This window comes from Thamnophis elegans, chromosome 14, assembly GCF_009769535.1.
Source record: "Thamnophis elegans isolate rThaEle1 chromosome 14, rThaEle1.pri, whole genome shotgun sequence".
NCBI lineage: Eukaryota > Metazoa > Chordata > Lepidosauria > Squamata > Colubridae > Thamnophis > Thamnophis elegans.
The window spans coordinates 25563186-25586961 of NC_045554.1; the positions used below are offsets into that span (position 1 = coordinate 25563186).

General features: G+C 44.2%; 1 protein-coding gene across 4 annotated transcripts in view; it reads right to left on the bottom strand.

Annotated features, from left to right (window-relative positions):
- Nucleotides 1–7487: 7487 nt before the first annotated feature.
- Nucleotides 7488–23776, bottom strand: part of WDR59 (WD repeat domain 59) — a 78677-nt gene continuing 62388 nt past the window's right edge. Inside the window, exons 21-26 of one of the 4 annotated variants that reach the window (XM_032230890.1) lie at nucleotides 23051–23163; nucleotides 18996–19096; nucleotides 18784–18856; nucleotides 13957–14076; nucleotides 12920–13062; nucleotides 7488–8661 (exon numbers count right to left, since the gene is read on the bottom strand). In XM_032230890.1, coding sequence (XP_032086781.1) covers nucleotides 8426–8661; nucleotides 12920–13062; nucleotides 13957–14076; nucleotides 18784–18856; nucleotides 18996–19096; nucleotides 23051–23163 — 786 coding nt within the window. In that variant the 3' untranslated portion in view covers nucleotides 7488–8425. Of the gene's footprint in view, nucleotides 8662–12919; nucleotides 13063–13956; nucleotides 14081–18783; nucleotides 18857–18957; nucleotides 19097–23050; nucleotides 23164–23776 lie in introns of those variants that run through there. The other 3 variants (XM_032230889.1, XR_004256487.1, XM_032230891.1) reach the window with 3 other exon arrangements.

A 23776-nucleotide genomic window follows, 5' to 3' on the forward strand; every position in this document is an offset into this window, starting at 1 on the left:
ATGCTTATAAAATGTAAACAAATAATGTGCATCCAACACCAAAGTTTGAAAGCATGGAAACTTCTCATATTCTGCTGCTTCAAAGTCCAACTTTGGCTTCCATGGAGTCACAGTGAAAACGACAGCTTGCATGCTTTTGATCTTTGTAGGTTCAGAAAATATCTTGTTCCAGGGCTGATTCATCTGGGGTGCATATCTTGACTGCTTGTTCCTTTGTTGCTAAGGGTTGATCCTAACAAGCAAAAACTCCCCATCACTTCCTTATCTTGCTTGCCTATTCTGAGACTGGTTGTTCCACCTGTATCTTTGGGGTTTTTAAAAAAAAGTTTTTAATTTATGATTATTATTTTTTTTGCAATTTTTCACTGCATTCTTTGACTTGAAGCACTAAGGCTCTTTCTGCATTTGCATTTTTGGCTATCAGGGTCGTGCCAGGTTATTGATATTTCTTCCTCCGCTTTTAAAACCTTCTTCCAGTTGTTTCCCTTAATACAGGGGTGTCCAAACTTGGGAACTTTAAGACTTGTGGACTTCAACTCCCAGAATTCCCCAACCAGCCATGCTGAGAGTTGAAGTCCACAAATCTTAAAGTTCCCAAGTTTGGACACCCCTGCCTTAATATAGTTTCTGCATATAGACTGAATATATTATAGAGAGATTATTTGCAGGTTTGTCCCACTTCTCTGACAACACGGAGTCATTGTGAGTCATCATGTTCTTGTCCCTACTGGGGCTTCTGACACACATAAATGTTCTATGAGGACAATATGATGGCCAGGAATTCCCATTTCTTTTCTGAGAACTTTACACACTTGATGTCACTGATACAAATCAGATTTTTGTCAAATGAATGGAGCACATGTTGTTCTTAGCTTTCTCAATTGTCAAATAATGTCTTGTGCTCCTCAACCTTTTCTGAAGCCAGCCTGAACACCCGACGTGTCTTTTTCCATGTCTGCACTGATTTTAACCGTCAGTTTTGCCATCATTAAAATTAGAATATCGTATGGTAGTCTGCGCACTCAACTGTTAAGTCTCCTCTGTTTTTTGGTATTGGGATGTATATTTTCCTCTTTCAATCTGTTGGCTGTCCTGCTGTTCTTGATTTCCTGGCTTTGCTCGTTGAGAATGGATTCTTCTGTTGTTGGCCATATTTCAGTGGATGCTTCATCAGTTTTTGTAGCCTTCTGATTTGGGAATTACCAGAATACTAATCTGACTTCATTTTATACAGATTAACAGAGTTGGAAGGGACCTTGGAGGTTACCTAGCCCAAGCAGGAGATCCTATACCATTTTTGAAAGAGGGCTGTCCAGTCTCTTCTTGAAAGCTTCCAGTGATGAAGCTCCCACAACTTCTGAAGGCAACTTCTGTTCCACTGGTTGATTGTTCTCACGGTCAGAAAATTTCTCTTTTTTTCCAGGTTGAATCTCTCCTGGTCATTTTACACCCATTATTCCTTGTCTGGCCTTCAGGCAGCCCCTCAGATATTGGAAGACTGCTATCCTGTCTCCCCTGGTCCTTCTCTTCACTAGACTAGCCATGCCCAGTTCCTTCAACCATTCATCGTATGTTTTAGCCCCCAATCCCCTAATCATCTTGGTTGCCCTTCTCTGCACTCTTTCTAGAGTCTCAACATCTTTGGTGGTGACCGAAACTGGATGCAGTACTCTAGGTGTAGTCTTACTAAGGCTTTATAGAGTGGTATTAGTACCTCCCTTGATCTTGATTGTATCACTCTGTTAATGCAATTTAGGATTGCGTTGACACTACTGGCTTATATTTAACTGGTTGTCCACTAAGACTCCAAGATTCCTCTTCTTCTTCTTTAGCTTAACTCTGAACATTAATGAGCAGTTTGGCATCTGCTCCACAGTCAGCTGCTAGCCATGTCTTTAATGCTGCAATTGAGTTTTCCCACTTCATTTAGCAATACAGTCAATTTGATCTCTAAATACAGGACTGAATCTGGTGATGTTATATATAGTATGGTATAGCTATATTTCCCCCCTCTTATCTCACATTTTTAAACCCCCTGAATTGAAGGACATCACCATCACGTCTGATGGCGGAAAAAGTCAGTTGCATGAAGCACAAAGCCCTTCCTTCTCTCTGCTAATTTCAGTAGGTCGTCTTCAATTTCTGAAATTCTGAGGGGAAGGGGGGAAAAAGTCATGTCCATATTTTCCACATTAGGCATGATTTTAGATACAAAAGTAATCTAAACCATATACTCCGTGGCCATATCAGAACTCATATAAAGAACAGTTGCTGAAATTGGGTATGTCTAGTTTAATGAAAAGAAGGACTAGGGGACACATGATAGCAGTGTTCCAATATCTCAGGGGTTGCCACAAAGAAGAGGGAGTCAAGCTATTCTCCAAAGCACCCAAAGGCAAGAGAAGAAGAAACGAGTGGAAACTAATCAAGGACAAAACCAATTTAGAACTAAGGAGGAAAGTTAGAACAATTAATCAGTGGAACAACTTGCCTCCAGAAGTTGTAAATGTTCCAACAATGGAAGTTTTAAAGAAGTGATTGGAAACTATTTGTCTGAAATAGTATAGGACGAACCTATGGGACACGTGCCACAGGTGGCACATGGAGCCATTTGTTAGGGCACGCAAGGTCTTGCCCTGTCAACTCCAGTGTACATGCGCATGCTGGCCAGCTGACTTCAGCCTTCTTTTAAAGCATGAAAAATTGGCCCTATAGACAAACCGGAAGTTCGGGAACTGACTTCCAGTTTGCTCATAGGGCCGTTTTTTGCCCTCCGGAGCTCCGGAGGACAAAAAACAGTTCTATGGACAAACCAGAAGTCACTGTTCCCGAACTTCCGGTTTGGCCATAGGGCTATTTTCACCCTCCAGAGGCTTCAGGGAAGCTCCTGAAGCCTCCGGAGGGGCTCCAGGGGAGCAGGGGAGGCTGTTTTCACCCTCCCTAGGCTCCTAGAGAGCCTCTGGTGCCTGGGAAGGGCGAAAAAAGCGAGCCAAAAGCAGGAGGGTAGCGCTCGTTGTACGCATGTGTGCGCCCCCCCCACAAGCATGCTGAGGTCAGACGCATAACATTATGGGTGTGGGCACGCCCATGCACGGCCCCCCTGCATTCCCCCTGCTTTTGGCATGTGATCCAAAAAAAATTAGCCATCACTGGTATAGGGTGTCCTGCCTGAGCATGGGGTTGGATTAAAAGACCTCCAAGGTCCCCTTCAGCTGTTGCTTTTCTGTTATAATTCAAAACTCTCCTTTTAAAGACAGGTTGCAGCACAGCAGCTTTTTGTGGGGATGGAGAAAAGTTTGTAACGTAGGGCAGGCAGTGTCAGGTTTCTTACCTGGTGGAGATTGCCTGATGATCTAATGACTTGATTTATCTTGGCCCCTCTCTCCCCTTTATCTTCTAGGAGTCGTTCAAGCAGTTCTTCCACAGAATCCCAAACTTCGGATCAGCACTGCCTCTTCTGCTTCCAGCTGAAACGGACCTCTGACCGTCCCTGCGTGGGATGAAGCCCCAGAAAACCAAGAGGCCCAGCAGGAAGAGCTTAGCGTGGCCCCCATTCCCCCTTTTTGGCTCCCTCTGATTCCCCTCCCACCGTTTCAGGAAATACCCAGCCTTGGCTCCCAAGCAGAGATGGGCAGAATTTCTCACAATTCAGGAAAAGGCCTTAAGATCAGCACTGCCCTTCCCCAACCAGGTGCCCTCCAAATGCAGCAGAGGATTAGGGAAATCGAAGTCTTCCGGAGGAAGGATTTAAACAAATTCTGCCAGGCATTCAGAGGTCGGGAGGGCTGAGTTAATTTAGAAACGTTGTTCCAGGATATCCATTCCATAGGGATGCAGAGGCTCAGTGGCTAAGACATCGAGCGTGTCGATCAGAAAGGTCGGCAGTTTGGCAGTTCGAATTCCTAGCGCCGTGTAACGGAGTGAGCTCCTGTTACTTGTCCCAGCTTCTGTCAATCTAGCAGTTTTGAAGCATGTTAAAAATGCACGTAGAAAAATAGGAACAACCTTTGGTGGGAAGGTAACAGTGTTCCATGCCCCTTCAGCGTTTAGTCATGCCGGCCACATGACCACGGAGACGTCTTCGGACTGTGCTGGCTCTTTGGCTTTGAAACGGAGATGAGCACCTCCCCCTAGAGTCAGGAACGACTAGCAAGCATCTGCAGGGGAATCTTTACCTTTATCCATTCCATATCACTCTCTGGGGTTGAGTTCCACTTGTTTTCTAAATTTTATAGGGTAGCGGAGGCTGTCCTCCCCTTTCAACATTTTAACAGTCAAGAAACCCTTTAGCAGTCCAAGAATGACTGACAAAGAGACCTGGGTTTTTAAAAAAAATCCTGTCTGGGCTGAAGTTAGTAGGATTTTTCAGTAATTCCAATAAATGTTTGGCAGATTGGAAAACAAAAACAACAGGCAAGCAAATGTAGAATAGATTAGAGCTGGAAGGGACCTTGGAGGTCTTCTAGTCCAGCCTCCTGCTCAAGCAGGGGAACCTACACTGTTTCAGATAAATGACTATCTAGTGGTCTCTTCTTGTCTTCTTCAAATGAAATAACTGCTGCCTAATAATCCTGGGATTTTAAACCGTGGATCAGAATCACTCTGGACGTTGTGAACAATTTAGAAGAGAGTCCCAACTGAATAAAACCTTGAAATAAGGAGGAATTTTCTGACAGTGAGGACAATCCACCCATGGAAGAGAAGTTGCCTTCAGAGGTTGTGGGAGCTTCATCCCTGGAGGCTTTCAAGAAGAGACTGAACAGCCATCTGTCAGAAATGGTGTAGGGTCTCCTGCTTTGACAGGGGGTTGGGCTAGATGACCTACAAGGTCCCTTTCCAGCTCTGTTAATCTGTTAAAAGAAAATTTAGCAGACACTAAAATTTGTTCAGGAAAATGATGACCCTCTGTGATGACCTTAGCCATGCTATTAAAAAGGAGTCCTCTTGGAGGTTACCTTGATGTCTTATTTTGGCATGTAATGAAAAAAAGAATAATTTCCTGACTCTTGGAGGATACACATTAAACATACATGTATGCCACACTTGATTTACATCACAAAACTCTCAAATCGGATTCCCATGAAAATTCATCCCAAAACTCTCCCTTCCTTTGAAATGAATGCAAAAAGAGTGGTGTGAACTGTTGCAGGGGACAGTCTCTGCCTGATGGCTACCATGAAGCTCCCTAGTTTTGCATCTGTAGTAGTAGGAAGCCCAGGGGGTTTCAGGGCTGCTCTGAAATCAGCTGGGCCCATGGCCACCTGCGCTAAGAAGCAGGCTCCGCCATCCGCTGCTCTCTGAGGGAAATCCATCCCATGATTCTGCTACCAGACTCCGGCCAGATTGGAGAGGGGAAACTTCCGTAGCAGGAGATGATCTTTTCAGGCCCAGTTACCAGGCAGGATGCAATTTGACTTGAAAAAAAGGGGGGCTTCCCAACGGAACATGGTATTGGGCAGGGATGGCTAACCTTTTTGTCCTCGCGTGCCGAAATTGTGCGGGGGGGAGGGGTTGCTATCATGCGCGTGCTTCACACCTACAATGCAATGCTCCCTGCGCATGTGTGCGCAAAACACTCCCCCCTGTGTGGCCTACTCAGCTTCCTGCACTACACCAGGGATGAGGGGGGTGTTTTTGCCCTCCCCAGGCTTTCCTCCAGAGGCCAGAAACAGGCCCATTTCCGGAACTTCAGGGAGGCTCGTTTTTTGCCCTCCCCAGGCTCTGGAAGCTTTCCTCGAGCCTCTGGGAGGGCAAAAAACATCCTTTCCAGGGGTCCAAAGGCCCTCCCTGAAGCTTCCTGGCACCAAAAACAGAGCGGGGGAACTGCAACTGCCCCATGCTTCCCTTGGCCTCCGCGCATATGGGCATGATCCCTTGCACATCCATGTGCACCTCCCGGCAGAGACCTGAAAATCAGGTGCGTGCACATGCGGCGTACAGCTGACCTGGGTGACGGCTCATGTGCCCTCAGAGAGGGTTCTGCATGTTACCTGTGGCACACATGCCACAGGTTCGCCAGACTTGTGGACTTTAATTCCCAGAGTTAAAGAGCTTTTGCTGGATGAGGAATTCTGGGAGTTGAAGTCCACAAGTCTTAAAATTTGCCAAGTTTTAAAACGACTGTGACAAAAAAGGTGGTGGAGTCAGGCACGAGTCACTTAACGACTGCCTTGCCTGCCGTTCAATTTGCTCTGACAGCCGCCCCCAACCCCAAGTAGAGACCTGGAATAGGAAGCCCCCTTCAAAGGCTCCCCTCCGAGAAAGGAAAGGGACCGACATGGCCCCCTCTTTCTCTGGGGTTCCCTGAACAAAGAGCCAGAGCGGAGGATTCCATGGCCGATTCTACAAACCCGGCCCATGAAAGCCAGGCAGTCGCAGGAGCAAGAGGGGCGGCAGAGAAATTCACTTCACAACTGCAGTGATTTGCTTGAAAGCTTCAGCAGTTCGCTTAACAAGTGCAGTGCTTCACCTGACAATCACAGTGATTTGCCTGACAATTGCAGTGATTCACCGAACATCCACAGTGATTTGTTTAACTGCAGTGATTTATCTGACAACTACAGTGATTCATTTAACACCTGCAGTGATTCACTTGACGTCTGCAGTGATTCGCTTAACATCTGCAGTGATTCCTTTGACAACTGCAATGATTTGCTTAACATCTGCAGTAATTCCGTTGACAACTGCAGTGATTCTGACAACTGCAGTGTTTTTCTTAACTGCAGTGATTCACTTAACATCTGCAGTGATTCCTTAGACAACTGGCAGTGATTCTGACAACTGCAGTGTTTTGCTTAACTGCCGTGTTTCACTTAACATCTGCAGTGTTTCATTGAACATCCAATGATTTGTTTAACTGCAGTGGTTCTTCTGACACCTGCAGTGATTTACCTAACAACTGCAGTGATTCATTTAACATCTGCAGCAATTCACTTAACTGTGGCCAAAAAGGTTATAAAATGGAGCAAAACTCACTTAACAACAGTCTTGTCTAGCAGTGGAAATGTTGGGCTCAATTGTAAGTTGAGGGCTCCCTGTACTCCTCTGTTCCTCCTTGGAAACCAGGGTGCAAGGAGAGGCCCAACTCCTGGACATCCTACAAAAGTCTATGCAAGGCACCATTTATTAGATGGGCCCCTGGAGCCAGGCTTTATTTCAAATCAGTCTCACTCCTTACTGCAGGAAATCTGTGTGTGTCCACACAGGTGTGCATCTGTTGACACTGTGCAAAGTTTACTGCCAGTCCACAACTCCAGGCATTGCTGCCACCTGTTGGTCAGGATAAGCCACCTCTCACCTCTTTCTGTCTCTCTCACTATGCAGAAAGAGCCCTGTGGACCAGTTTGCTGAAAGGAGCAGCAATGATAAAGATCATAAATAAATTAAATAAATACTTGCAACAAAAGGCAGCTAATTTTGGAGTCATGTTGAGGGAGGGGCTTAAATCTTCCCCCAAATTTTCCAATAATTTAAAAGGCTGCAGAATGTGAGGTTTTTTTTCATAAAACTTTCTTAATTCTTCAGTGAATATACAAAAATACACTTCTTCAGCTTCATGGCTTGAAGGAAACTCTGACATGGTCTCTATGCTTCAGAGAGGATCAGCAAACCAAAGTCCATGCACCAAAGGATCTAGGGCCCAGTCCAGATTCTTGCTGGTGCCACAAAGAATTTATATGGTTTCTGGCTTCCCCACCCCACCGTTTCAATCAGGTCCAGGTGCATTTCAGCATCACGAACACAGAGGGCTCAGTCCTGAAACCGTTAACCCAAAGCCAAATATTGGCCCTGCTGTTTCAGAATCCAAGGCCTTCTTTGTTTTAAAAGAACCTGTTCCCACATTTGTCAAACGAGTCAATTCCAGGGAAGCAACTGCAGCTCAACCTCTTTGGAAAAAACTGGTAATTTTACAGTGGCAGGTGAGGGAGGAAGTAAACACCGGCCACAGGACAGGTAAGCCTCTCAAATTTCTCCATGGTCCGTGCTGCAGTCGGACACTCCCTTCTTCCCAAAGGACAGGCTAATTCATTCAAGCATCCCACACAGCAAAGGTTGAAGGCTTTTTCTGTGTCTTGGTAAAAATTATTTGTTCATTCTGACCTCCTCATACAATATCAAGACCTTAGAGGTCCGTCCAAAGAAGCAACTGATGTTGCAAATTCACTGAACAGAAGTACATGGGGTTTTTTGGGGAGGTAGGGTGGTCCCCTCTGTTGTGACCTTTTCATCCTACCAAGTTGTTCTTCAGCTTTCGTTCTCTCTTCTCTTCCGCTCGGTGAGCACAGAACGTTCTCAAAAAGCTACGCAACCGCCAGCCACCGCACCTCACTTCTGTCCAGAGTGGCCATCCGTGTCAGAAGCCATCTGGGACTTTTCTTGGGAAGGTCACTGGGAGTGATCCAAGTCAGCTGCTGAAGACGGCCAGTCAGAAAGTGCTCTCCAGCAAGCAGTGGCAGCCGCAGCCCGTGGGACAGACTTCCTGGGTGCGGAACCACTCCATCATGTGGCTGGTGTGCCCTCCGTGGCCGCAGGTCAGGCAGAAGTTGGAAGAGCCCCGCACAGCCACGTGGCAGATGGCGCACTGGAAGGCGAAGCCTTTGCAGATGGCACACTGAATGCCACGCACTTCGCTGCGGCAGTAGCTGCAGAAGACACCAAACTCTGCCAGGGAAGCAAAAGAGAGAGGGGGTGTGAATTGGAGGGGGTGTCACAATTAAGCCCAAGTAAAATAAGTACGGGGGTGGGAAGGCCCAAACACAGAAAGGGAAAGCGATACAAATGTGCTGTGAAAACAATCACTGACAATCCCTCCTTTTCCTTCTGAAACAGCATTTGTATGAGCTAGCTGTGTGCGGCGGCAGCCAAAAAAGCCAACACAATCCTAAATTGCATTAACAGAGGGATACAATCAAGATCAAGGGAGGTACTAAGACCACTCTATAAAGCCTTAGTAAAACCACACCTAGAATACTGCATCTAGTTTGGGTCACCACACTATAAAAAAGATGTTGAGGCTCTAGAAAGAGTGCAGAGAAGAACAACTAAGATGGATGGAAGCTGATCAAGGAGAGATTCAACCTGGAAATAAGGATGAATTTCCTAACAGTGAGAACAATCAACCAGTGGAACAGAAGTTGCCTTTGGAAGTTGTGGGAGCTTCATCCCTGGAGGATTTCAAGAAGAGACAGCACTGCCATCTGTCAGACATGGTGTAGGGTCTCCTGCTTTAGCAGGGGGTTGGACTAGATGACCTACAAGGTCCCTTCCAGTCTGTTAATCTGTATATTGCTGCCCAACTCACACCCAGCAATTCTGCAGGGTCTAGGACAACTTGCCATAGACAACTTGCTGCGGGACAACTTACAATTCACCACAGGACAACTTGCTATGGCCAATTCAATCTGCTGCAGAACAAGAGTGACACTAATGCCGAAGAAATGGTGGAATATTAAAGAAAAGATGGCAAAGGGGGACAAAATGAAATGTGAATAACGAAACTTAAAATAATTTCTAATTATTCTAAATAATGAAACTGAATTGAATTGTTCCGTAGCATGTTGTCCCATGGGGAATTAGCCATAGTGAGTTGTCCTGTGGCAAATTGGCCGGGGCAAGTTGTTCCATTATGACTGTGTGCATACTCCCCTCAACAACAGATACCCCTTCCAGCAATACAACCACGTTTGGTACATGAAGCTAAATGAGCCAGGATCTTTCTCCCCAAACTCAGCCTTACAGGTAGAAGTGTTAAAGGTTATCAGGCTGAGCCTGAGGGACGGGTCAAACACATCAGCTTGCAAGAGATCTATGTCCAGCCTACCTCGAATGCCTCTCTTATCTGCCACTCATGTTAATAGTTCAGGTTCTTGCAGACAGCTTAAGCTTCCAATAAATCTTAATACTCATTTGAACTGCTCGGAACTCCTAATTTCCCTGGCGACAAGCCAACAAAACAGGGAGTACTTTGTTGAAAAAACAGTTAGGCAAGGCTGAACAAACAAGCCATCCTCTACGGAGCTTCTCTGATTTCCACAGTTGGGAATGGGGGTCCCTGTGGGTTTAAGGCTTGTGGAAAGGGTCACTCGGTGAGGCTTCAGTGATTTGACACCACCATTTCTGTTCTGCCTCGAGCGTTGTAGGCTTGCTCGGGGCATACAGTTAACTCCATGCTTAGGAATCTCATTCAGATCAAGTTTATTATCAGGCATTCTTGGTAGCAAAACTTAAAGTTCAATATTAAGATACTTCTGACTTTCCATAATCTGTCCCAACACGTGGTGTAAAAAGATGATGATTTCACTCCCACGTTGAGTGGAGATACAAACACTACTATTCTGGTTCACAAAGGCATTAAAACTGACCGGCTATAAAGTCACAGATGTGATCACATGTCATGGAACTACATTTCCCATAAGTCTCTGCCTACATTTCCCAGGAGGTAGTTTCTTAAAGGAGTTCTTAATTCCTACACTAGCTATATACTGCTGGGGCAGCACAATTTCCCTGATCTTGACAAAGGGCTGGACTGGGCTTTGGAGAGAGAGGCTCAGCATGTAGAGAAACAGTTCACACATTCCAACATCTGAAGAAGGAAACTGCTTGCTTTTTCTTCCACTTTCAGCAAGGCCAGAGGTTGCTTGATGCACCCCTGGAGCTCAGTGCCCGCTTCCCCTTTGAGGGATGGGCTCTCAGGACACCTTTTTGGCCTAGCTGAATCCACCAATCCTCGGCTCCTCCCCACCCCCCGACAAAAAGGAAGCATCTCCCCAGGCCAGATGCTCTCCAACAACAGGAAATACTGGAGTTGGGGTTCAAGTCAAGTCAGTGTTTATTGCAGTCAAAGACTCGAGCAAGTAAAAAACACTCAAGGAATATCCAGTTAAAAAAAATCTAGAATGAAATAATAAACAATGAATAAAATCTATATTAAAATCACAATTTGGCACGCGATCTGTCAGTTGCACACGAACAAAACACAGCATGGCCTAGCTATAATAGAATACTAATCCTTAAACTGTGGAGCCCCATAGCCATTAGATGCTAAAGTGCAAGAGAGTGACAGTGCAAGAGGATTTGAAGCATGAATTGTGTAAAATAGCTATGATGGTGTCAGATCCCTAAAAGTGATACTGCCATTCAATTGGGAGGAGGGGGGCCCTTGGAGTCGATTTATTACCAGTGCCCGTGACAACTGATATTTTACAACTGGTTTCCTGGCCCCGAAGCGCCTCGAGATCCCATCACCTTTGGGGGGGAATGTTTATGATGGCCATGTGGGATGTTTCACTTTAATGTCTAACGGAAGATAGCCATGGGAATGTAGGTTTATTTGGCTCTCAGGGCAGCTGGTAAAGGAAACATTTTCACACTTGTGTATTGGCTAAAATCTGCACTCTGACTAATGGGAGTGGTCTCTACAGCTTTAATTCCACTTGTGTTGCCTAAGGGGATTCAGATGTTGCTTTGAACTGAATTATTTCCCTTTTAGTTAATAAAAGCTTCCTTTTGAAATTACTCAGTTTCAAGCATCCTCACTTTCTTAAGTTAGGATAGGTAATCCTTACAGATGGATTAATTACTTGTTTCCGACGAATCCCCAGTGCTGCTGCGGAGAATCTAGCCACCTGCCAGAGTTCCTACTCTAGCCCTTGCTTCTCTTTCTGCCCCTGTTGCTCTGTGGCCAAGCACTATGCGGGTCAGGCCAATAGGGTTTATTCAATAAAACCTGGTTAAAAGGCCCCATGCAGCCGCACACAGGATCCTGCTGGCTCTTCATTTCGACCGAACGAAGGCCAGACTTCAAAGCCCCAAATATATTTGGAGCTAGAGAAAAAAAAATCCTAAGAAATATCTCCAGAGGAAAGGAAAAGTTGTGCCCATGGCACAACTTCACAGTGGCTGGTTCTGATGCCATTGCACAAGGTCGGCAAGTAGAGATGCCTCCGTGTCGGACAATCTGAATTCTGGCATCCTGCCAGGAATTGAGCACCAAACGGATGCTGCCATCAGAAAGTTTTCAGAATAATGAAATGGGGAGGGGGGGGAGAGGGAGAGACCTCCAGAGCCTTCCTGGTTTCATGGCAGACAGTTCAGAGTCAGAAGGAAAAACCCCTCCCAGAGCCTCAATGCAAAACAGCTGCACCTGAGCCCACTTCTGGCCTGCCCTTTCCTGCATCTGAACCTAGAAGAGGGCCCTCTCTCAGGTAGAATGTAGTCACAAGAGGAAGGGTGGTTTTTTCCAAGGAGCAATGAGACAAAGAAACTTGGAGTCTTTGGTATTGCAGGAAGAGGGTCAAGGTGGACTCCCAATGGCAGTTTTAACAGATTAACAGAGTTGGAAGGGACCTTGTAGGTCATCTAGTCCAACCTCCCACCCAAGCAGGGGACCCTGCACCATTTCTGACAGAGGGCAGTCCAGTCTCTTCTTGAAAGCCTCCAGGGATGAAGCTCCCACGACTTCCAAAGATGTCCCACTGATTAATTGTTCTCACTGTTAGGAAATTTCTCCTTATTTCCAGATTGAATCTCCCCTTGATCAGTATCCATCCATTATTCCTTGTCTGGCCTTTGGGTGCTTTGGAGAATAGTTTGATCTCCCTCCTCTCTGTGGCAGCCCCTCAAATATTGGAAGTCAGCTATCCTGTCTCCCCTGGTCCTCCTCTTCACTAGACTAGCCATGCCCAGTTCCAGCAACCATTCATCGTCTGTTTTAGCCTCCAGTCCCCTCATCATTCTGATTGCTCTTCTCTGCACTCTTTCTAGAGTTTCAACATCTCTTTCTATAGTGTGGTGACCAAAACTGGATGCCGTATTCTAGGCCCTGAATTGGAACTGCCGGGGCCTTCTTTTCCCTTGAGGAGAAAAAAGACCACTTAATAGAAGAGGACTACCTACTGGAGACCCCGAGGCTTCAACTCACCAATTCCTTTATGAGGCTCAGGGGGGCAGGAAACAAACTTGAGGACCTCGGCACGTTTCTCTCGCAGGCCCCAGCGATACAGGATTTCTCCGTAGCACTTTTTAAAGTCGTCAAACTGCTGCGTGTTGGCAGGATCCAGAAGCCTGGAGGATGAGATCCAGAAATGGTCCTTTAGGTTCCTGATGGGGTTTCTAAGGCTATCCTTGCCTAATTTTTTCCTTGACAGGTTTCTGTCCTGCTGCACGAGTGAAGAAGCTCTATTTTATTCTATTGCTATTCTTATTTCATTATTCTATTCTATTTCTATTCTATTCTTTTCTATTCTATTTCCATTCTTATTTCATTATTCTGTTCTGTTCTATTCCTATTCTTATTTCATTATTCTATTCTATTTCTATTGTTATTTCATTATTCTATCTATTCTTTTCTATTCTATTTTATTTCCATTCTTATTTCATTATTCTATTGTTCTGCTCTATTCTATTTCTATTCTTATTTCATTATTCTATCCTATTTCTATCCTATTTCTAGTCTAATTTCTATTATTTCATTATTCTATTCTATTCATTTTTATTCTTATTTCCATTCTTATTTCATTATTCTATTCTGTTCTGTTCTATTTCTATTCTTATTTCATTATTCTATTCTATTCTTTTCTATTTCAGCTCCTTCTAGAGTATCTATCTTCAAATAAACCAATTAAGCTCAAGCTCTGGTTCCTAAGTAGTTTAAGATGTTCCCATAAATCATCCAAGCTCCTCGTGAAACCCAAAACTCATCTGAAGGCATGAGACAGCCTAAAGGAGGAATGGGTATCTATAGCAACTTGTGGACTTCAACTCCCAGAATTCCCGAGTCAGCCATGCTGAAATCCATAAGTCGTAAGGTTACCATAGTTGCCCACTCCAGTCCTCAAATCATATTTAAAACTGCAGCTCTTTACAACATCCCAAAGAGGTTGGAGTGGGGGAGGCCTCTCCATCATGGCCCCTTGTCTCCATCCAGCCAGGAAGTGGTCTGTGACTGGCCCCGCCCACCTTTTGTTCCTGTCATGCTGGTCTCTCTCTCGGTCCCGGGGATCGGCATACGTCAAGTTCCCAAGGCGAAAGTCGTCAGGTGAAGATTCGGTCCAGCCTAGCGTGTGTTCCATGTCTTTGCTGGCTACAAAAGTCAAAAGCTGATTAGGTGATCGTAGTGAGGGTGGTACCAGTAAGAGAATCTCCCTCCCAGCCCAGCAGCAAACATGCCTGGGCCAAAAGTCATGACCTTGCCCTTTTAGCATTTAGTGACTGTGGAAATCCAAATAAAGGGCTCAGTCTTAAAGGCAGGACATGCTTTCTATGAAAACTGATAAACATAGAATGCTAGGGCTGGACCGGACCTTGGAGGTCATCTACTCCAACCCCCTGCTCAAGGAAGAAACATTATACCATCCTGGACAAATGAATGTCCAACCTCTTCTTTTTTTTTTACCACTTTCAAAATATTTTATTCAATTTTCACATTCCATTTGCAATCATTTATATACAGGGTATTTACTATAAGAAAAGAAAAAAAAGAAAAAAAAAAGAAAAAGGGAAAACGAACAAGTAAAAAGGAAACACAACTCATCATTCACAACCCCACCTCCTCCATACACCCCATCTACCCCCTCCAACTTTCCTTTCTCCCTCTAACACTCCCCTCCTACTTCCCTTTCCCCTCAAACCTTCCTTCTCCCCTTACTCCCCAGACACCCTCCTTACATTCCCCTTACTCCTTACATTCCCCTTACTCCTTCCTTACTCCTCCCTCTTCCTTCCCTCTACCTCCCTCCTTGGTGTATGCCTTTATTCGAGTGTTGTTTGATCTGATAAAAGTAAAATGAACCAAGGAAAAAATAATAATAATAATAATAAAAAAAAAAGAACCACCGTATATAAATACATTCTTGTTCTTGTTAAAACTATGTTAACACCCCCCCACCCCACCCCCCACAATCCCCATCCCTAATCCTCCCGACTTCCCAGGGCCCACACCTGGCACTACCTTCTATCTAAAATATCTTGTATACATATGGATTAAAAAATAAAAGTAATATATCAAAAAAAAAAAAGAAAAGCAGAGAAAGAAAAAAGGAAAAAAAAGAAACCACTCTTTGTGTTGATCTCAGCCCCCCATCTTTATCTATGCTTAAATAGTATAAATCATTCTATCTATGTTTTATTCTCATCTCTTACTTCTTTGCTATTTACCCCGACCTTCTGTAGGCTCTCCCGTTCCCTTCCTAAACCTCATGATCCCTTCCAATAAGATTTAAGCAGCGTGGATCATGCCATATATTCAAATATAACTTTACAGACAAGTAATCAAACTTTCCCTTCTAGTAAAATTTAAACAACGTAAATGATCTTTCTTTACCCCTTTTTCAAACAATAATTCAAAATAATCTAACCAGATTTCCCCTTCTTAGTAAGGTTAAGCAGCGTAGATCAAATATTACCTTACACAGGAATCAATTTCTATCTTAAGATAATTCCAACCGACTTCCCCTTCTAATAGGATTTAAATAACTTAGTTCATTCCACATGTATTTTACCCTCATCCCCCACTTGTCTGATATTTACCACTATCAAATTTATACTACCATTTGTTTAAGATATAACTCAGAGCGATTTGTAGCATGAATCATTCCACATATTCCAATAATACTTTCAGCAAGAGTCAGTTAACCTTCTATTTTAAGGTAGTCGCTTCTAACAAAGTTTAAACAACATAAATCATTCCACATTCTTTTTACAGTTATCTTAAGATAATCCCAAGCGGCTTCCTGTTCTAATAAGCTTTAAACAACGTAAATTTTGCCCTCTTCCCTTGCTTGTCTGGTATTTACCTCAAAGAACGTAGTTCATTTCACATGCATTTTACCCTCATCTCTTGCTTGTCTAATATTAACCACTATCAAATTTATACTAGCGTTTATTTGAAAAATAACTCAGAACTATTACAACCAACTTTCCCTTCAAATAAAAGTTAAATAGCATGGATCATATTCAAATAATACTTTCGGCAAGAGTCAGTTAACCTTCTATTTTAAAATAGTCCCATCTAACAAAGTTTAAACAACATAAATCATTCCGCATTCTTTTAACCACTATCAAATTTATGCTAACGTTACTTTAGAATCTAGCTCAAAGTAGTTTCACCCAGCTTTCCCTTCTGATAAAAATTAGTCCACTTTTTCTACCGGAGAGAGGTCTCAAACCCCCATTCAGTCCTCAACTTTAGGAAGTCTTTTGAAGTATCTAAATTCTCGATCTGCGTTCTTCTGCTTCTCCGAGGGAGGAGGGGCTACCCCCTCCATCTTGCAGCCGCATGGCCAGCCGTTTGCTTTCTCCTTCCGCTTGTCTCTCCTCTCTTCCAAGCGCGTCAGGAAGTCCCGCCTTCAGAATCCTACAATAGAAATCTTGAGCCTCCGAAACAGAATTAAGACGAAATCTTTGATTCTCAAATGTAACCGTGATGCCGGCAGGGGCCTCCCATCTGTATCGAATCTGTTGACTCCTAAGCTCTTTAGTTAAAAAAGTGTAATCCCTTCTTGCTTTCAACATCTGGAAAGGTATATCTTTGAAGACAATCACGTCCTGGTCATCAACTCGGAGACTGTTATTATGAAACTTTTGCACAATCGCGTTTCTAGATTCTTTTGTAGAGAAATGTATAATTATGTCCCTCGGGAGCTGTCGCTGTTCCGCTATCAATGAGTTCTGGCGATAGATTTTCCGAATCTGCCCATCAAAGTTAAATCCCGGGCTTCCCAGCGCATGGCTGAAGGCTTCAGCAAAGGTCTGTTTCAAATTCTCTTGCTCCTTTTCACGGAATCCTCTGACTCTTATTGAAAATGCCTTCCTATCAAAATTTAGCATCATAAGCTGTTCTTCGTTATTTTTAATTTTTTCTTGTAAAATTTGAATATTGGTGGTCAAGTTAAAATTAGCCTTCTCCAGACTTTCCAATTTGTTCTCTATTTCAGCAGAGTAATCTGACAGGGCAGACACGGCTGCAAACGTATTCACCTTCATTTGATTAACTTTAGATTTTAGATCATCATAAAGTTGCAATACAAATTCCTTAATTTCTTGCTTAAAGGTATTAAGTATTTTAAAGAGATATTCCTGTGTTAAAACTTCTCCAGTAGAGGGCGTAGGAGACAAAGGCTGTGTTTCCAAAAAAGATTCTTTAAATTCTTTAGACACATTTGTAGCAAGACGCTTCTTTGATCTGGGTGCCATAATAAATAAACAAGTAAGCAGCGCTTCGCTCCCCTCTATTTCCAAAGAAAAAGAGTTTGTTTTGTTAAGGAGCGGTCTGCAGGAAGATAAACCCGGCTAAGTACATCCAGTAATCATCCACGGAGAGAAATCGCCATTTTGAAGTCTATTTAAACAAAGAAGTCTTTAAGACGAATGGTGCTGGTATTTAAGATAGTAATAAAAGCATAAATCTCACAGGGGTGGTACCCTCCCGTATCAAATCTAGCTTGAGAAAACTTTGTTTTGTCCTGGGGGGGGCTAGCCTGTCTGGGGCTGCCAAAAAAAAAAAAAGGCAGCTGAGAAGAACTGGCCGGAGATAAAAGCTCCGCTTCGGCTGGATCTAATCTCTTCCACAGCCAAAAAAAAAGAAAAAGGCTGTGGCTTACGAATAGACCCTAGTCTACGGAGCTATCCTCCCTGCCCCTTTCTTAGCCAAAAAGGGGTGCTATCTATGATCTTATTTAGATATACAGACCAGATCTCTGAGGAGCTCGGTGGAGCCCTCCTCGGCAACAGGCCACGCCCCCAGGAAGTCAATGTCCAACCTCTTCTTGAAAACTTCCAGCACCAACAATTCTGGGAGGCAAACTGTTCCACTGATTAAATGGTCTTACGGTTAGGAAATTTCTCCTGAGTTCCAAGTTGGATCTCTCTTTAACAAGTTCCAAATTTAATTCAGAATAGAGCTGGAAGGGACTTTGGAGGTCTTCCAGTCCAATCTTCTGCTCAAACAAAAGACCCTGTACCATTTCAGACATGTGGCTGTTCAGTCTCTTCTTAAAAACCTCCAGTGATGAAGCACCTACAACTTCTGGTGTCAAACTGTTACACTGGTTCATTGTTCTCACTGTTAGGAAGTTTCTCCTTAGTTCGAGGTTCCTTTTCTCCTTGATTAGTTTCCATCCATTCTTTCTTTTCCTGCCCTCTGATGCTTTGGCAAATAGATTGAGCCCCTCTTCTTTGTGGCAGCCCCTTAAACATTGGAACACTGCTACCATGTCACCCCAGTCCTTCTTTTCTCTAGAGCAGGGGTCTCCAACCTTGGCAACTTTAAGCCTGGCGGACTTGGAGACAGCTGGTCATTTGCATCCTTTTAGAGGGCCCTTGAAGCACTGAGAGGTTTTTCTGTGTCCTCAGGGTCACCTGAGTGGCGCTCTTGGTTCCTGTAGTCTGCAATTTTCCCTCTGGAAATCTGTTCATATTCTTACACTATCAAAGGGTGTTCATCCCAAATTGTATAGCTAAAAGTCTGCAGAGATTCTCAGTCATCCAGGTCATGGTTATCCCAAAGGTGCATTTTTAGGAGGTAACTGGACTTTTCTTTTTTCCAGTTGCCTCCTGAAAAAGCACTTTTGGGATAATGGGACTAATGAATCCTTTAGCTAAATTAAACTGGAATGCCTTTACCGGAATGCCATCGCTCCTTTCCAAAAATGCCAAACCTAGTCATGAGACAACAGAGGTACTCAAAGCAGTTACAGCACCCCCAAAGTTGGTGAATCTTTGTGATGCCAAAAATCAGGAAGGCGAAGCCCTCCAGGATGACTGCCCAGGTGGCAGAGGTGTGCCTACCTGTGTTCCAACTGCTGGTGCTCAGTCCAGGATCTGACATGCTGGAACAAGAGCCAGAGGAGGTAAAGCTGGGCTGTTGGGGGTAAAACAAGAGGGAATCACATCAGAATCTCTCCCCAGAGGGCACCCCCTGGGCTGGGAGGAAAAAGAGAAAGAAGGCAAATCAGCTCGTACGTATCGACTGTGGCTGGAAGGGTGCTGAGGAGCCAGACCTGTGGGGTTTGGGATTCCCTGTGGTCTGGATTGGGTCTCAAAGACGCTGCACAGCATAGCCAAGGTTTGCACATCGTGGAGCTGGCAATAGTGTACCAACCTGCAGAGGGAAAGAAGAAGAAGAAAGAAATAGCTTTGAGCTAGTACCAGGTTACAATTTGGAACAAAGAGGCTGGGTTTTCTATCTGCTGATGACAAAAGTAAACGCAACTGCTAAAAGTAACAGTGGAGAATATTGCCTGGACTCACCACTTTCTGCCTGTAATTTACTATCTTTCAGCTCATATTTAGGGCAGGAAGGAAGATGGATCTAACTTGGTCACTCCCTAGAAGAGGAAGGCTTGATATCTACCCACCCACCCATCTGTCTGTCTTCCTATCCATCCATCCATCATCTATCATCCATCCATCCATCTACTGTGTCTGTCTGTCTATCATCCATCCATCCATCCATCCATCCATCCATCCATATCTATCTATGTATCAATCACTCAATCAATATCCATCCATCCATCCATCCATCCACTGTATGTCTGTCTGTCTATCCATCCATCCATCCATCCATTTATGGTATCTATCTATCTATCTATCTATCTATCTATCTATCTATCTATCTATCTATCTATCTATCTATCTATCTATCCATCCATCCATCCATCCATCCATACATACATACATACATATCTATCTATGTATCAATCACTCAATCAATATCCATCCATCCATCCATCCATCCATCCATCCATCCATCCATCCACTGTATGTCTGTCTGTCTATCCATCCATCCATCCATTTATGGTATCTATCTATCTATCTATCTATCTATCTATCTATCTATCTATCTATCTATCTATCTATCTATCCATCCATCCATCCATCCATCCATCCATCCATCCATCCATCCATCCATCTACTGTGTCTGTCCATCCATCCATCCATCCATCTATGGTATCTATCTATCCATCCATCCATCCATCCATCCATCTTCCATCCATCCATCCATCCATCCATCCATCCATCCATCCATCCATCCATCCATCCATCCATCTATCATCCGTCCATCCATCTCATTTATTGGCCACCCATCTTGCTGTGGGCCTACTCTGAGAGACTTCCGTAATACAGACAAAAACATGTAAACATAACATTTAATTGCTTCTACTACCACACTTCTCAGTGAATCTAAGCCTTGGCTGAAGGGTACAATATTGTGGGGAAGAAAGGAAACTGTCTTTTCCTCTTATTAATCAGAATTTGTGTCCATTATTATCCCTCACTGCACTTGCAAAATTTCCAGCCATTTTTAAAGCTTGGAACACGAAGAGTTCCAAGAAGCTGAACTTCTATGCCTAACAGCAGCTTTGTTCTACATTTTTATCCACAAAATGGACCAAAGTTCAGTATTTCCTAAGTACGGCAAGGTACACCTGAGGTGCAACAGGTGGGGTTAAAGAGCCTGGGAAGAGGACACAGATCAAAACATGAAGGAAAATGCCCAGCAGAACGCTTGGTGGCTGCTTGCCCAGAGGCTCTAAAGGGGAGTTTAGATGAAATTGCGTGTTATGGAGGGTGGCAGGCGGGCCGGGAGACATGTTTTTAGGACAGTGATGCCCAACCATTTTTCTCTTCTTGTGCTGAAAGCGCTGACACGCTTGTGACAGTGAGCATGCGCATGCCCCCACACATAATGCAATGTGCACGCAACATCTCCTGTGTGCCCCCTATACCCCTGCGCATGCATGCCCGACCCTCCACAACCCATTTTGGGCCCAGCCGGCCTCCCTAAAGGCTCCTGGGACCAAAAACAGGGTGCAGGGGGGTGGTGTCCCACGTATGCGTGGCAGAGACCCGAAAACTAGCTGGTCGGCAGCAGGAGCATGCCCATGCGTGGTGGCACTGAGCTGGGTGACGCCTCCTGTGTCTGCAGAGAGAGCTCCACATGCCACCTGTGGCACGTGTGCGATCTTCAGGGGTTGTGTGAGAGACTAAAACAAAGTTCACTTCAGTGCAGCCGATCTTCTATCGTGAAGTCTGCTTCTTAATCTAGGACATACATATACAATATGCAAATGCAATAGGCAGTCCTTGATTTACGTCAGCAATTGATCCCAATATTTCTGTTGTTAAACGAGACATTTGTTAAGTGAGCTTTGCCCCATTTTATGATCTTTCTTGCCACAGTTGTTAAGTGAATGACCGCAGTTGCTAAGTTATGATACGGTTGTTAAGTGAATCCGGCTTCCCCATTGGCTTCACTTGTCAGAAGATCGCAAAAGGGACCCCATGTGACCCTGGGACACTGCAACCGTCATAAATACAAGTCAGTTGCCAAGCCTGTGAAGTTTGATCATGTGACCATGGGGATGCTGCGGCGGTTTTAAGCGTAAAAAACGGTCATAAGTCTTAATTGGAAAAAGTAAATGATGATATAATTATGCTGTGAAATAATTCAACAATGATATAAGGAAGTACTAATATAAGGTCTGGTGATATAATGTATAAGGTTAAGAACTTATTATAATGATATTTCGCTGCTGATAAGGCAACTCTAATAGGGGAACAAATGAAAACTGGTATATATAGGCAGCGATGCCTTGTTGAATAATGAAGGAATAAGATCTCTGTTTGAAGGTATGAAATGCAAGATTAACAATGAATAGAAGTATATTCTCTGGGGGAAAACAATGCTAATGTTAACTGAATATATATTGTAGAAGGAAAATGAGACCTTTAGTTACATTAGAGGAAATATCTGAGATGGTAAACATTATTTGAAGATGTAGATGTTAAAACAACCGTAATCAAACGACATGCTGCATGTGATGATGGTTTTTTTTTTTTTTCGTTTTTTTTATATTCCTTCTTGGACCTTTTTTTGCCCTTTTTGGCCTCCCCCCTCCCCCTACCCTTTTTTTTTCTTCTCTCTCTCCCTTGTTTTATTTTGTTGTTTTTTGTTTTTTAAACCCTAGCTTATTGTGGTGCTTATCAAATATACAATAGAGAGATACGGGATGTATAAACTTAGTAGGGATGCACCTGTGATTAAACGACATATTATATGTGAAGATGGGTTTTCCCTTCCCCCCCCTTTTTTTTCCATCCTCTCCCTTTCCCATTGTTGTCTGTGTAATAAATAAAATAAAATAAAATAAAATAAAAAAACGGTCATAAGTCACTTTCTTCAGTGCCATTGCAACTTTGAACGGTCACTAAATGAACTGTTGCAAGTCAAGACTGCATGTATTAATTCACAGTCTGAAAGAGTTTGGAAACCTCCCCTTTATAAAGAATTCCAATCGTGTTTCGTATTAATAAAAGGATGCAGCTTGGCATTTCCGAGTACCATATTTTTCGGAGTATAAGACGCACCTTTTTCCCTCAAAAAAGAGAGTGAAAATCTGGGTGCGTCTTATACACTCAATACAGCATTTTTAGCCCCTCAAAGCCCTGCTTCACCAAAATGGCCATGCATTGCCTTTAGGAGGCTTTCAAAGAGCTCCTGGGAGCTGGGGAGGGCAAAAATGAGTGGAAAACAGGCCATTTATTGCTTAATTTTACTCCCCCCAGCCCCCAGGAGCGCTCTATAAGCCTCCTAAAGGCTATCCATGCCTTTTTTTTTTTTTTTTACAAAAAATGGGTCCATTTTTGCAGGTTGTTTATGCTCATTTATGGCCCCCTCCCCCCCCCGGAACACTCTGTAAGCCCCCTAAATGCTATTCATGCCTTTTGGGGACAAAAACGGGCCAGTTTTTGTGAAAATGGGCCATTTTTGGGAGGTTTGCAGAGTGCAAAACTTTTTTTTAATTTGCCTCTTCAAAACCTTGGTGCGTCTTATACTCGGAAAAATATGGTAGGTTAATATGGTTACAGTTATACAATCTTGGAATGACAGAGCAGAACGGATCCCCCCCCCTTTTTTTTCTCAGTGCGAGGGCCCACTCAACTTCCTAGGAAGTGACCCAAGAAGCTAACATCCTGCAGATCTCTCCACAACAAGCGGGCAGGGCAGCCGCTGGGTCGCCCTCCAATGTTTCCCTTCCCACTGCCTCCTTACAGAGACTCCAGGAGCTGCCGGCCGAAAGGGTGCTGGGCCCAGGGGGTCTCCAAGTCTGGGTCGGGGTTGGGATCCAGGCAGAGATCGGTCGCCACCGTGGCCAGGGACCACACCTGGAAGAGAAGGCTGGGTGAGAGACAGGTGGCTGTAGGTGGAAGCCTCAGGCGGCTTACAGCAGATACGATTCGCTAGGCAATAGCAACAGCACTCAGACTTATATACCGCTTCATGGTGCTTTTATAGCCCTCTCTAAGTGCAGAGTTAGCCTATTTGCCCCCAACAATATGGGTCCTAATTTGACCGACCTCAGAAGGATGGAAGGCTGAGTCAACCTCTTGAGCTAGTGAGAATCAAACTCCTGGTAGGGGCAGAGTTAGCCTGCAATACTGCATTCTAACAAGAAGGAAGGAAGGAAGGAAGGAAGGAAGGAAGGAAGGAAGGAAGGAAGGAAGGAAGGAAGGAAGGAAGGAATAGCACTTAGATTTATACAGCAATAGCACTTAGACATATACTGCTTTACTGTGCTTTCTCTTGCCTCCAACAATCTGGGTCCTCATTTTATCCACCTCTTAAGGACGGAAGTCTGAGCCAACCTTGAGCCTGGTGGGATTTGAACTGCCAAATTGCAGGCAGCCAGCTGAAGTAGCCTGCAGTACTGCACTCTAACCACTGCGCCGCCGTGGCTCTTCTGGTGATGGGGGTTGAGTTATACAAGGCAGTCCTCCA